Consider the following 13,148-nt stretch of genomic DNA (forward strand, 5'->3'; position numbering starts at 1 on the left):
CTTACACGACAACCGATATATTTTATTACACTTTAAAGTTCATATTACGTATATAATATATTTTTGCTTTGGCCACATTATAACGTTGATATATCGAACCCGCCGCGGTAGTCACCGTACAATCGTGACGTGTCTCGTAAATAACAGTTATTAAAACACGCCTGAAACGATAATATAATTATTATCGTCACGGCGGCCGTGATGTAGCGTGGTACAGCGCTTTGTATAATAAATACAATATAATATTATAATGTGTACAGAAGGAGGATATTATAATATTATGTATTGGAATCTCGGAAATTCGGATTTAAGAGAGCGTAGGAGATGAAAAATCAATCGCGGCTCAGCCTCACGAAAAGCAGCGTTATTATAACAGGTAAAAAAAATCGAATAGTGTCTGTACTGTTTGCTCAACGTATCTCCGTTTTTTGATAATACGTCTCGACGTAGAGTGATTTGCCAAGCAAAGGTGTTTATAAAATTCAAATGGTGCACGATATTAGGTATTGTTTATTGGAATATATGTATTAAAAACATAAACATGAGGATTTTAAAATATGTTATTTGATTATTGTATACACAACTGAAAATTTTCATAAATGAAGCTGTACACACAAATTTTGGCGTGCTCGGTAAATCGCCTTGCAGTAGCTGGTGCTAGTACGTTGACGGTTCAACATCGATAACACGAGACAGTATTTCTTACGTACGTCATAGTATTTCTGTGCAACAGAATCGTATAAATTAACGTAGGTACGTCATAATGAGTTATACTTGATCTACGCGATCGATGTCCGATCGTTGGAGACGCTTAATTTAATGTATAGTTGTGTATTATAGCGTGATCCGATCGAGAATTCTTATATTTTTTTATTAATATAAAAACGATACTCGTACGCGCGATCTCGTATTGTGTATGTGTGTGTGTGTGTGTCTGTAGATCTGTGTGTTATAATATTATTATATACTGGCGTGACACGCAATCCCAGAGCCCAGAGCGGTCACGATCTTCCGAAAAAATAACCCCATAGTCCCGTAAAAACCAGTAGTCGCTCCCATCGTCGTCCTATACGATCTGTAATAAGGTCGATATTATTATTATATACCTACCTGTATGTTTAATAATATTATACATTAATCGAATCGTTAAATGAACATTATATACATATTATAATATGGCGCATTATATATGAATCCGGACGATTGGTATCGGAATTATAATTACATATATATCGTCTGCTGCTGCAACAGTGATGGTGCAGTGTAGTATTATATAGGTACAACTATCGGCGGCGGCAAATATTATTATTAATATATTTATGTGTTTAGCATGCGATAAGCCGTCGTGGGGTGTAATTATAACGCGCTCGCGTTAGTTCTCCTCTGATGTTTGCTTCTTATTATTAAAAAAAAAAATAATAGTAATAAATCGAAAATCCGTTTGAATTCCGTGACAGTATTACAATCAATGGTCTCGCATGCATTCGAAATAATATAATGCGAAACATGATATGATAAAAAAATTAATAAACAATTTCAATTCTAACTCATTCAATGTAAATAAATTCTAGCTCATATTTTAGACAAATAGGATGTATAGTTTTATGGAAAAATATTTATAGATTTTTATGATTTTGAAGTTGAAACTACGTTTGTTGTTAGTTATTTTACAATAACTTCTCTTTGTATTTAGTGACATTTTAGGAATATAATATAACATAATATTTGAAGTACCTACCTAGATCTTAACTGAGAAATTTTTCATTCAAACTTTACACCAAAATTTCCGAAAAGTATTTAAAAGTTTTAGTTTTTATTCTAGAAATTAGAATACAATTTTAAATAAAATACATTTATTTTTAAAATATCAGAAGTTTTTTTTTATTTAATTTTTATTGATATTAGATTATTTAGCCGTATACCACATAAATATACACTTCCTGATATGTAGACTTCCGAAAACCTTAAAACTTGTTTAGTAAAAAATTCATATATAAATATCGAAACACATATATTTATGTTAATTAAGCTGCATAATAATGATAATAGAAATCAATAAAAAAAAGTTCAAAAACAGTTAAAAATTATGAACGTCTTAGTCCTAATATATTGTACTTAATTATTTTAATATACATATAATATATACAATTACAAAAATATATTATTATAAGTTCACTTCTATCTACTAAAATGTAGAGTTTATATTCGAATGAAATCAAAATCCATAATTAATTGTTTTCCCTTTGACTGACATATAAGCAACAGGTATTGTGTTTAACTTTATATTGTGTTTTATAATAAATCACTTCACACTAAAACATTTAAGCTAACAATATAAGATTGCAGATTTTGCTAAACAAAAATTTACCATGTTACGTGGGTCATAGAAAATAAATAAATATAGTACACTACATTACTAAAATCATCTTGATCATGCGATCGGAACACGTAAAATGAAATAAAAATAGTATACCTAACTATACCTACCAATTTAAATACACTGTTACATATGTGCGACATGTTCGACGTAATTTTCTACTACACGTCTTTATATATAATACTATATAGTGTTTCATTTTATAAAACGCTGTCGTTCGACGTTTACTTGCAATTCAATATTTTAATCGATTTTAGACGGGTGGTCCGCAGACGACGAGAAATAAATATTCTTAAAATGTCGACCGCACGCACGAAACGAAATCGTTCGGACGGATCGTATTTTTGGCCGGTCCTTTTTTGATAAATTGCTTATGACATTCGGTTGACGATAATATGACGATTTCTGAGTGAATTAATAATAAAGCTCGCGAGCGCGACAGATGAAGGATATATGGAAAAATAACACGTGTTTCATTAAAATTACATTAGTCCACTTGGCAGTCGGCCACACGTCATACACAAATAATATATGTACATACTTGTTTTTTTCTTAATACCACGCAGTTAGAATTATAATAATAAAATAATAATAATTGTAAAAAAATATAACGCCAGCTAGTTTATTATTAATTAACAGGCGCGTGGTTACGCCAATTTCTGAGTTGTTGACGCCTTCGAATCGACTCAACGATATATAACGATAAAATACGACGTCGTTGAATTGAAAACCGAAAAAACACCGTATATCCGGTAAAAGTATTATATCAGAGCTTTTTTTGGTACACAATTTAAAGATAATTCATGCATAAGAACCCCGTATGTTTTACTCTAGGTACTGTTTGTTAAAATTGAATACGTATAAGAAAATTTCTGAAAATTCTGGTCGATAACGTCGATATCTCGTCGCGATATCATTTTGTAATAAATAGGTACCTTTAACTAGGTACTACGTACATAACACAAATATCGAATAATATATGCAGAGTCGGTTATGAGTACAATATAATTTTTATATACGTATTATTGTAATTATTATTAATAAGTATTGTGATTATGTATATTTTATCGTAAAGCTTGATGTACGACTATGATATTTTTATTATTATTTTTGAAACGACAGATTCGAATAGTTTAAAGATATTACGCGTTAAACTATTACAATGTGTGTAAATGGTATTATATTATAAACTCGACGAACCAAAAAAGGGTGAATTGTTGGATACAGTACCATAATATAGTGATGTCGTCTGTACTTCATTTTTGAAATAAATTAAAATATTAAAGATTGAAAACGGTCGCATCACGAACAATAGAACAAAAATTATTGTTATTCGATCGTATCTCGTATCTATATTATTCTGTTTCTTTGACATCGAAAACGCGACTAAAAGAATATTATTAGTACAGAAGAAAACACCGCACTGTCGTAGTTATTCCGTCCATACGAGTATAGTTGATCGATGCCCACTCGACCTATGAGTTCCAATAATAATATATTATTTGACGCAGCTGCACGTCTGACCGATTCTGTTTGAATAATTATAAACTATCGGCGTATAATATAATATTATATTGTTATATCGAACAAATACCTCAATAATATGTATAATATATTATGTATAAATCAATACAATATTTCATTATTTTTGATCGTTGTCTACATTATATTATAAAATATGGTACGCTTAGGTACGCACTGTTAAAAACATAATTTGATTAGAATTTACAAAATGTGGTATACAATCAACTTATAAGAATAGTTAGATCATTTTTTTTTTTTTTTTTTTTGAATTAAGAAGTTTTCTATCATGCTAATACATTATTTAAAATAATTCAATCCTCAAATAGTATAATATTTGTATAACAAATTGATATCTGACGTTTTTGTTTTATTTTTCACAGCTGAATAGTGAACCGTCGTCTGAGTTAGACAAGCAGCAACAGCGCAACTCGCAGACAGAACAAGTGAAGATGGCCGCCACTGAAGCCGGAAGCCCGAGACGACTGGGACTCAATCTCAATCTTAGCGTACAGCCGCACGCTGCCGCATATCACTGGCCACACTCGACAGTGGCCGAAGACACGTCACCATCCCGGTCTAAGGGCTGCACGGACGACGATGACGACGAAGATGACGAAGACGATCGTGACATGGACGACCGTGATATGGATGACGATGACATTATGATGGACTGTCGGCAAGACGAGGATTGCTCGCCCGAGGACGAGCAAGACATTTTGGAAATGCAGGTAAAATGCTACGATTTCAGGGGTAGAAAGAATTTCTATAGAGCGTAGATAAGATAAATAAGAAAGAAAAACAATGAAAAATTAGTTCATAAGATTAAGTTTTTTACCGTTAAAAATTATTTTTTTTATATATAATTGCAGCGAGAGGAACGCGAAACCCTCAACCAGCTCGCCAGACAGTTGGCGTCCGGTTCGCGACTTATCACTCCCATGCTCCAACATCTAGTGTATCAACACCCAGGGTTGTCCGTACAACCGTCGCCGATACACCAGCAACAACTGCAACAACAGCCGTCCTCCGTGGCCGTGTCATTGACAACGGCCGCGCTCAACAGACACGCGACAGCGGCCGCTGCTGACCTGTCGCCCAAGTCCAGCCACTCGGGCGACGTGCCAATGTCCGGCGGTCGTTCTACCGAAGTCCAGTCACCGTCCGCGGCCCGTAATAATGAGGCGCAGTCATGGACGTTCGAAGAGCAGTTCCGACAGGTCAGTGACGTTGTAAAAATATATATAACTACAGAACCTATCACCGCTTCACCTTTATTGCGATATACCATTTAACAATATATTATAATTTTTCGATTTTAAGTACTTATAATTTTTCGGAACATCTCGACTGTGTTAATGTATACTATAAAGACACTAAAAACTACAATTGAAATACATAATATCAGCCTTTTGTGGGGGAAATAATGAACCCGCGTAAAAATAACACTGGAGGAAAAAATAATAAGTACTACTTTAAAAACGGAAAGGGGAATTAAAAATAAAAATAAAATACGACCGGACACTTTTGCTTAATATTATAATATACAGGACTTACTAATAAACTTATTTCTGGGGAGAAGTTTCTGCTACTACCGAACGGTCTCGCGTGAATCACTTGCGTGTGTTATCGATTACGTAGTCTTTAGCATAGCTATAATACCGTAAAGCTGAGCGCGTCTTAACTAGCTACGTATTGTACAATTTAAAATATATAAGACCGACGATTATTATCATAATATATTATCATAGTATGGCTGTGTCTAACTATATCAGTCCAGTCGGTGGTATTTTCGAACGGCAGCGCAGTCGATATAGTGTGGTTTGCACAAGAGTGAGACTTCTTGTTTTATGCTTCTACTTCGGACCGCACACGAAAATCCTCGAATATCGTTGCGCGTCGCTCGTAACAATTACACGCATTACGCCACGCTGCCGTAGATTAAAATAATTTACGCTCAAAAACGTGGAAAGTATAAAAATCATTAATATAATATTATACACGCGTACTCCAATCTATTTTCAGTAATAATAATCCCGCGTGGGTTACTCGCGTTGAGCATCCTGAACAGATCGAACGTCGCGCTTCTTATTTTGAGCCAGTATCCGTTCCAAGTATAATCCGATAGTCGAGACACATTATATAATAATGTCTTATAATTATTTGACAAATAATAATTAAGTATTTTGATGCAATGTATTCGGGATGCACACAATCTTAATCCTAATCCTCTGACGAGAGTACCTAAAACGAAGTTTAAAACACTAATACGTGAGGCTTTTTGTTTTGTTGTATATAGAGTTTACTTTATCTTTTAAGTTATCAAAATGTATTTATTAAATATTCATGCAGTTATGCATTTGAAAAAGTAAAAAAAAAAATTACTTACCTATCGCTTTTTTATCACAATTTAGGTACTTACTACTTATACATATAAAATTACATTTAAAATTATACAAATTAAAAAATATAAATATTATAGTCCTCTATTATTCGCGTGTATAATAAAATGTAAAACAAGTGGTACATAATATAGAATAACTACAACTACTACTAGGCTTCTTTATTTATTAGATAATATAAATATTGATCATGCATTCACTTCATAGCCACAAGATTAAAACCTTTAAATAAATAACTTATTATTCATTATTATTTTTATCTCTATTTACACGATATTATTAATACTTTATAAATTGCAATATCATATTATTATCTAGAAGTGACAACACGTGTCTTTTACCTGATTTACATGGAGTGACTTTTTTTTTCTGAACCACGAACCAGTTGATATCTCATGAAACATTAAAATCGTTCATAGATATGAATGCGTTCGTCTAAAACCTGATCGTAATAATGGTTTGTCGTATACAACTATATATATATATATTTTAACACTTGTCTCGACTGTTGGATTATTGGCGGGGCAGTCTAAACATTTCTTCTCTGACGTATATTTTGCTGCGCGGTAAGTGAATACATATTATAATGTATACCTACCTATATTTACGAATCGTTTCCAGAAAAAATTATATATTATATGCAGTGGATTTGCGCATCATAACTTGAACGTCGACTGATTCTGCACGCCAAAACTATTATCACCGAGTATTTATAATAATTATAATATAATGATACATACACGTACACGATGAACCTGTATAATTGTAGGGGGGGTTTTCGAGTGATGTAGCCCGCTCACTTTCTCTGCATTCGAGGACCTGCAGGTCCGAGCACGAGCGGACCACGCGGGCGGGTGCCGATACATCATTTGCCGCTGTGCTACCGACCTAACCTAACCAACGCGGCGCGTGCCCAAAGATAAACGGCGTGCCAGAAGACGTGATCGCCTCGGCATGCCAATCTGCTGATGATCCGTTTCGCGCGAAATAAGTGGCCTTCCACTCGTGCAGTTATTATAATACCATCCCGTTCGATCCGTTGCACTTTGGTAGTATTTTCAATACGAAACTTGTTGGATCGGCCCCGAGAAACAGTTTTTAGTTTATTTTATTAGGTCATATACGCGTACATAGGAGAATAAGGTCGATTGTTGATTATCCGTACCACGACATACTATAGACAATAATTATATACTACTTAAATGTGTCTCACGTTATCAGGGGTGGATACAACGAGTCAGTAAGACTTATAGCCAAAAATCCGTTTTAAAGACGTTTTTTAACGTACACTATTTTAACGATTAAATGGCTTATAGCTTTAAAAACAATTACCAGTACCTCTAGACTTATAAGCAAGTAAATATTGTTTCTCGAGCCACCCTTTTTTCATTATCAACTCCTGTTGTCTATGTATAGTAGGTACATGTGTATGTTGTTAAACTAACACCATAGACAACATTTTAATAATATAATCCAGACACAAAGCCATTCGCCATTTATGTTCTAATCTTAGCTAGTAGTTTTTATACCACGTTGTTGACTGTATTTTTGTTTGTAAACCACCTACACTATACCAACAAAATCAGCACCTTTATATTCGCAGGATAAAGACAATAACATGCATTACCCGTGGACTGAATAATAGGTATGAATCTATTCCTTGTGGGCCCCGGGGATGGTTTGTTTTTTGTTTTTAATATATTAATATTATATGCGCCATGGCACCTGTACGACAGCAGTGTCTGATGAACATCGCGATAAGTGCAGAGTATATGCAATAATCGTAGGTAGTCCGTAGACAATATCATAACATTATGATTACAAACAAAAATAATAATACAATTTATCACCACGTCGCTTCACGATTTATATTGTTTTAATATAATGGTAGTACACGCGGACGTTAACAAAACGGTGAACACGCATTCAGCGGCGATTGTACCACTCTCGGGGGCGAGAAACAAGTATTATATTATGTACACAGAGTCTACCCCGCGACTAATTGTTCCTTGTATGGGATAAACATTTTGAAAACACTCTTGTCCGCGTATACTGACGATTTCGAAGACGACCCCGCAGAGCCGCCACTGCGCAACACCGAATTAATAATAATAATAACACTATGACAACAACGTCTGGGCCACTCGGACAATACACATCGCGGTTATTATACATTACATTATCATCGTCATTATCGTGTATAGACTCGCACACATTAAAATATTATGTATGTGCGCAGGTGACTTGTTAGGGATTTTCTCGCGCGTCTATCTCGGACCGGGGTTGGGTCACAACTACGCGTTATTGTGATAATTATATTCACACGCCGCCAGACAGACGAATTTCGATCTGTTGTCACCCAGTCGATTCTCGTCCTTTCACCCCTTTCGTTTTTATTTCATTGTCTCTCGTCTCTGGACCCGTTTTTCGTTTTCACCTGCCCCGCTGTCCGCGTTTCTCATCGCGAGACACATGACGTGCGATGCAGTCTGATTGCATTACTATACTACTCTGTATATATACGACGGGTCGTCGATCCGCGTTCGTCCGTCGCACGATTTATAATAATAGTTCTCTTGTAAAACTGTATCCATATACGATATAATTAATATCAATCTGAATGCACACACATCGCCAGTGATATAATAATATGTACTTATTAAACTACTGCTGATTACGCTGTACGCGCATTGTCCGCGAGCGCTACCTGAGGGCTACCGCAGCATGTGGGTTACGAAAAAATGTCCACGTTAAACCCACCCGAGTGTAACTCTGCGGCATCCGACCTACCTATATTTACGCACATCACGTGGTCGTTTTAGCTTTTTTTTTTTACACTAGAAAATTGTTGATCAACCCTTAGTGAGTGTTTTTTTTAAGCGACCCCCGTGAACGTCCGACAGAGTAAACTAAAACAACTATTCAAACATTCGTCTATTGTTTTTCCTCTTCTTTTGATATTGCTGCTGCAACAAGTGACACGCGTATCTATACCTGACCTTACACAATCATAACTCATTAATGTTGCGCTTTTTTCAATACGTTTTTAATCGAATCTCTGCAGCTTACGCCCACATGTTTTGTCTCCGTCTAGTAGCATACAAAATACCAAATTTGAGTTCGGTTTAATTGATTTTGTGTTGTTAGCTTTAATATTAGAACAAATTGACCCATTATCAAAGTTAAATGTAAGAACATTATCTATGTTAGAACGCCTTTTTTCGATGTATTAATTTTTTAGCACGATATGAGTACCTATATAAAGTATTACAACTATAAAATGTTCATATTTATCACTCTAATATTAAATCTAACAATAAAAAAAAAATCGGTTTAATTGAATGCAAATTGTTTATCTTCTATATTTATAAGATGAAGATATCGCAGATATAAGTAGCATCATCTTATAGTGGCACATTGCATTGTATACACATCGTTGTCACCACATCACGCGTATTGTATAAATGTAATAATTTATTATTTACATTGAATCTTATGAAATATTTTAAGTCTTAACTGATAATTTATTTTTCATATAATATACTATCATAGTATAATAAGTTTATTATGGTGTGAAACGATTTTCTTTTGAAAATTAAATCTGTCGATTGATGTATATTGTATAATATGATCTATGTATAATTTATGATCGACAAGTTTAATGTCTAAATCGTTAAGCAATTTGTATCTCCAATAAATTCAATTTATAATGTTATATTTTATATTTTTTACTATTATAATGGTGACAAGTGTGATCCTATATTATACTGTAATACTTGGCCACCAGTCGTCCGACGACGGAATAATTTTAGATATCGCTATAATACTCTACGTAGCGTCCCTCCGTTTACGGTCTTATTTTCGTCAATAGGGGATATTGCATTATACACTTTGAAATCCCTTAACTTTATCATCGTGCATATTGACCTTGAATTGCTTCTTACATACATATAACTATGTACATTGTATATATTATATTATATAAATAAACGCCGTACAGGGGTGAAAAAGCGATAACATAGCGTATATAATTGAAAAACGGAATAGTATATAATATATATATTTATACGGTAGTGCGGGCGACGACCAATAGAAAATAGATCCTCTTTTCTCATTCCACAGTTTTCATATTATCTCGGCATAAAACGTTTTATTATATGAAAGGATAAAGCAATTAACCTAGTTCGCCAGCCACTAATCGTTTTCGGTCCGAGAACTTTTCCAAAGCTCCTAAACGATTTAGAACAATTTTCACGAATTGAAGAAATAACTTTGTAGGGGATTCTTATTGATTTACTCGATACTACGCCGACTAGTGTATCTCGACACCTACTAGACTTAATGTTTTATGCTCTAGATAATTTAAAGTGGAAAAAACTATTTGAAATAAGTTCATACATTAATGAGTAATATATAAAAAAAAAAATTAAAGATTGAGCTGTACTTGGGTGTATTAGGTATAATTTTATTATAGAGACATTATTAAAACTTTGCATTGGTTCGTGTTGAGAAGATTGACAACAACTTAGGATTAAATATGTTACTCGAAGTATAATATTTTTAATTAAATATTATAATTATAAACTAGCACTAGTTGTATAGTTTTATAAGACTTAAAATCATTTACTAGTACCTACCTATATATTTCTTTTTTCATACATTTTTTTTATAACCACACATGTTGTACCTATTATTAATTATTATTGGATGTGTAAACATACGAAAAAATTTCAACATATAACTTCTGTAAGTAAATATTATACGTATTTAATCATCACGTAATGTTAATGACAAGACGATTTTGATTGGACCCGTGTCGGAGAGGATCAGTTGAGATGGCCGATTATTTATTCGGTCAGTCGAATAGCTATAATAAAAAAAAAAAAAAACTTAAAATTCTTCGTTCTACATATTATCATTATATCCCACGCTGTGGCCGGGCACAGTTAATCGGCTACGATTATTCATTGTCCGTAATATAATTGGGCGAAAGCAAAAAGTAGAAAATAAAAATATTATATATTATTATCAGCCGGCCGGGGAAACAGATGAGCGTATTATTATAACGACGACGATTCCCGTACTTTTCAAGATTGACGATCAATCAGCTCGCTCGTACCTATGTGTAGTGTGGATATAAACCGCGATTAACGCGTTCGAGATTTCGTTTAGTATTATTATTATTTTCTCGTCTAATCAATATTTTCCACGTACGTATATGTATGTATATATATATGTGTGGTGGGCGTACGGTCCATCAGTCAACGACGTGGCTACACAGCAGTCGGATCGCGCGGACAAGTATAATACGACGGTAGTATATAGGTACACGTGTTACAACAAAAATAATACAAGTTCGCTGACGTCCTGAAGAGCAATATCCTGATAGCGTATATTATAATATTATAAATTATAATGTTAATGTACTTAGATTTTATTATGCATACACAGAAATACGTATTATATAGATACCCATTATAATATATTTTAATAAGTCAACGACCACCGTCGCGCCACAATACGCGTATATTATAATATATTTATCATCATGTTATGTAAATGTTAATAAACAGGTAGGTACGAGAAAAATGATAATCTCAAATGATGTCGATAACGACAATAATAATATACGATAATATTGTAATGTCGTGTTTGGCCAAAGGCGCCAATATGATTTTTAGAAATATTGCCGCGCATGCCGTCCTTCAACCGCGTTTACCCAAGACCGAATTCGAATAGTATGTACAGCGTGTATATTATGCTCGCGTACGGGCGTATTCGATTTTTCTTGTCTAGACCATTAGAACTGGAATATGCAGTTAGATATATTTTTTTTCCAAACCCGAAATATTTATAATAACGAGACATATTTTATTTGGTCTACACGCGATGATATACCCACGACGTTGTACAGTAGTTGTATTATTATTATAGGTAATATTACTTAAAAAAAAAAAATAAAATAAATAACTATATAATAAAGACCCTATTTATATTAATTGTTATTATTGCATATTATACATTATAAAACAACGATATTTTTCGTAATAATGGGTAATAATAATAATAATAATAATACATGTGTCATTACTGCAGCGGCGCGCACATTATTATATTGAATCGTTCGCGTGGGTAATTTAAACAGAAATTCCTCGACAAATGTTAACAAATAAGTATTTACGCAATTAATCTGATAGGTGATAAAATTTTAAGATACATCATTAAACCGTTTGTTAGAGGTATAATATACTGAAATGTGCGTTGAAACTGCGCCGCGCCACCTGCTGTTAAAACCGTCGAGTTTAAAACGGTCATTAAAATCTTATGTAAATCATATACCGATGTCGTTAGAAATATTACACACATTGCGCTATAACTTTGTAGTGTACCTATTATACTTATCGAAAAACGGAAAGATGCACGGCACAATATATTATTATAAAATCACCGTCTTTATCGTAATATATATATTACTTACTATATAAGTAGGTAGCAGTTAGTACTGCAGTAGTGTAGGCAGTAGCCGTTTGTTTTTTTTTTCATGGCGTTTAACACGAATCTGTTTTTTTAAATTGTCGTTTTTGAAAAACGCGTATATCTTACGTTTTACTGTATACAATTATTATTATAATCGTTTTTTATTAGATAGGTATACTACACCATACGCAGGTAGTAAAATTGTTTGGCTATCAAATATATTATAAATGCATTATTTTATGATAAGTAGTTTTGAAAATGTTATTATAGGGTATGAAAGTGCCATATTAGTTTTATTTAGAACAAAGTTTTTTGTATTTAAAATAATCTAAAATGATTTGAAAATTCATATTTTTTTACAATACTTTAAA

General features: G+C 33.4%; 1 protein-coding gene across 2 annotated transcripts in view; it reads left to right on the forward strand.

Annotated features, from left to right (window-relative positions):
* Positions 1-13,148, forward strand: part of LOC114130964 (AT-rich interactive domain-containing protein 3A) — a 76,180-nt gene that overhangs the window by 16,987 nt on the left and 46,045 nt on the right. For both annotated transcript variants that reach the window (XM_050203217.1, XM_050203218.1), the window contains exons 2-3: positions 4,282-4,629; positions 4,771-5,118. In XM_050203217.1, the coding sequence (XP_050059174.1) occupies positions 4,282-4,629; positions 4,771-5,118 (696 nt within the window). The remainder of the gene's footprint in view (positions 1-4,281; positions 4,630-4,770; positions 5,119-13,148) is intronic.

Source organism: Aphis gossypii, chromosome 3 (assembly GCF_020184175.1).
Source record: "Aphis gossypii isolate Hap1 chromosome 3, ASM2018417v2, whole genome shotgun sequence".
Classification (NCBI taxonomy): Eukaryota; Metazoa; Arthropoda; class Insecta; order Hemiptera; family Aphididae; genus Aphis; species Aphis gossypii.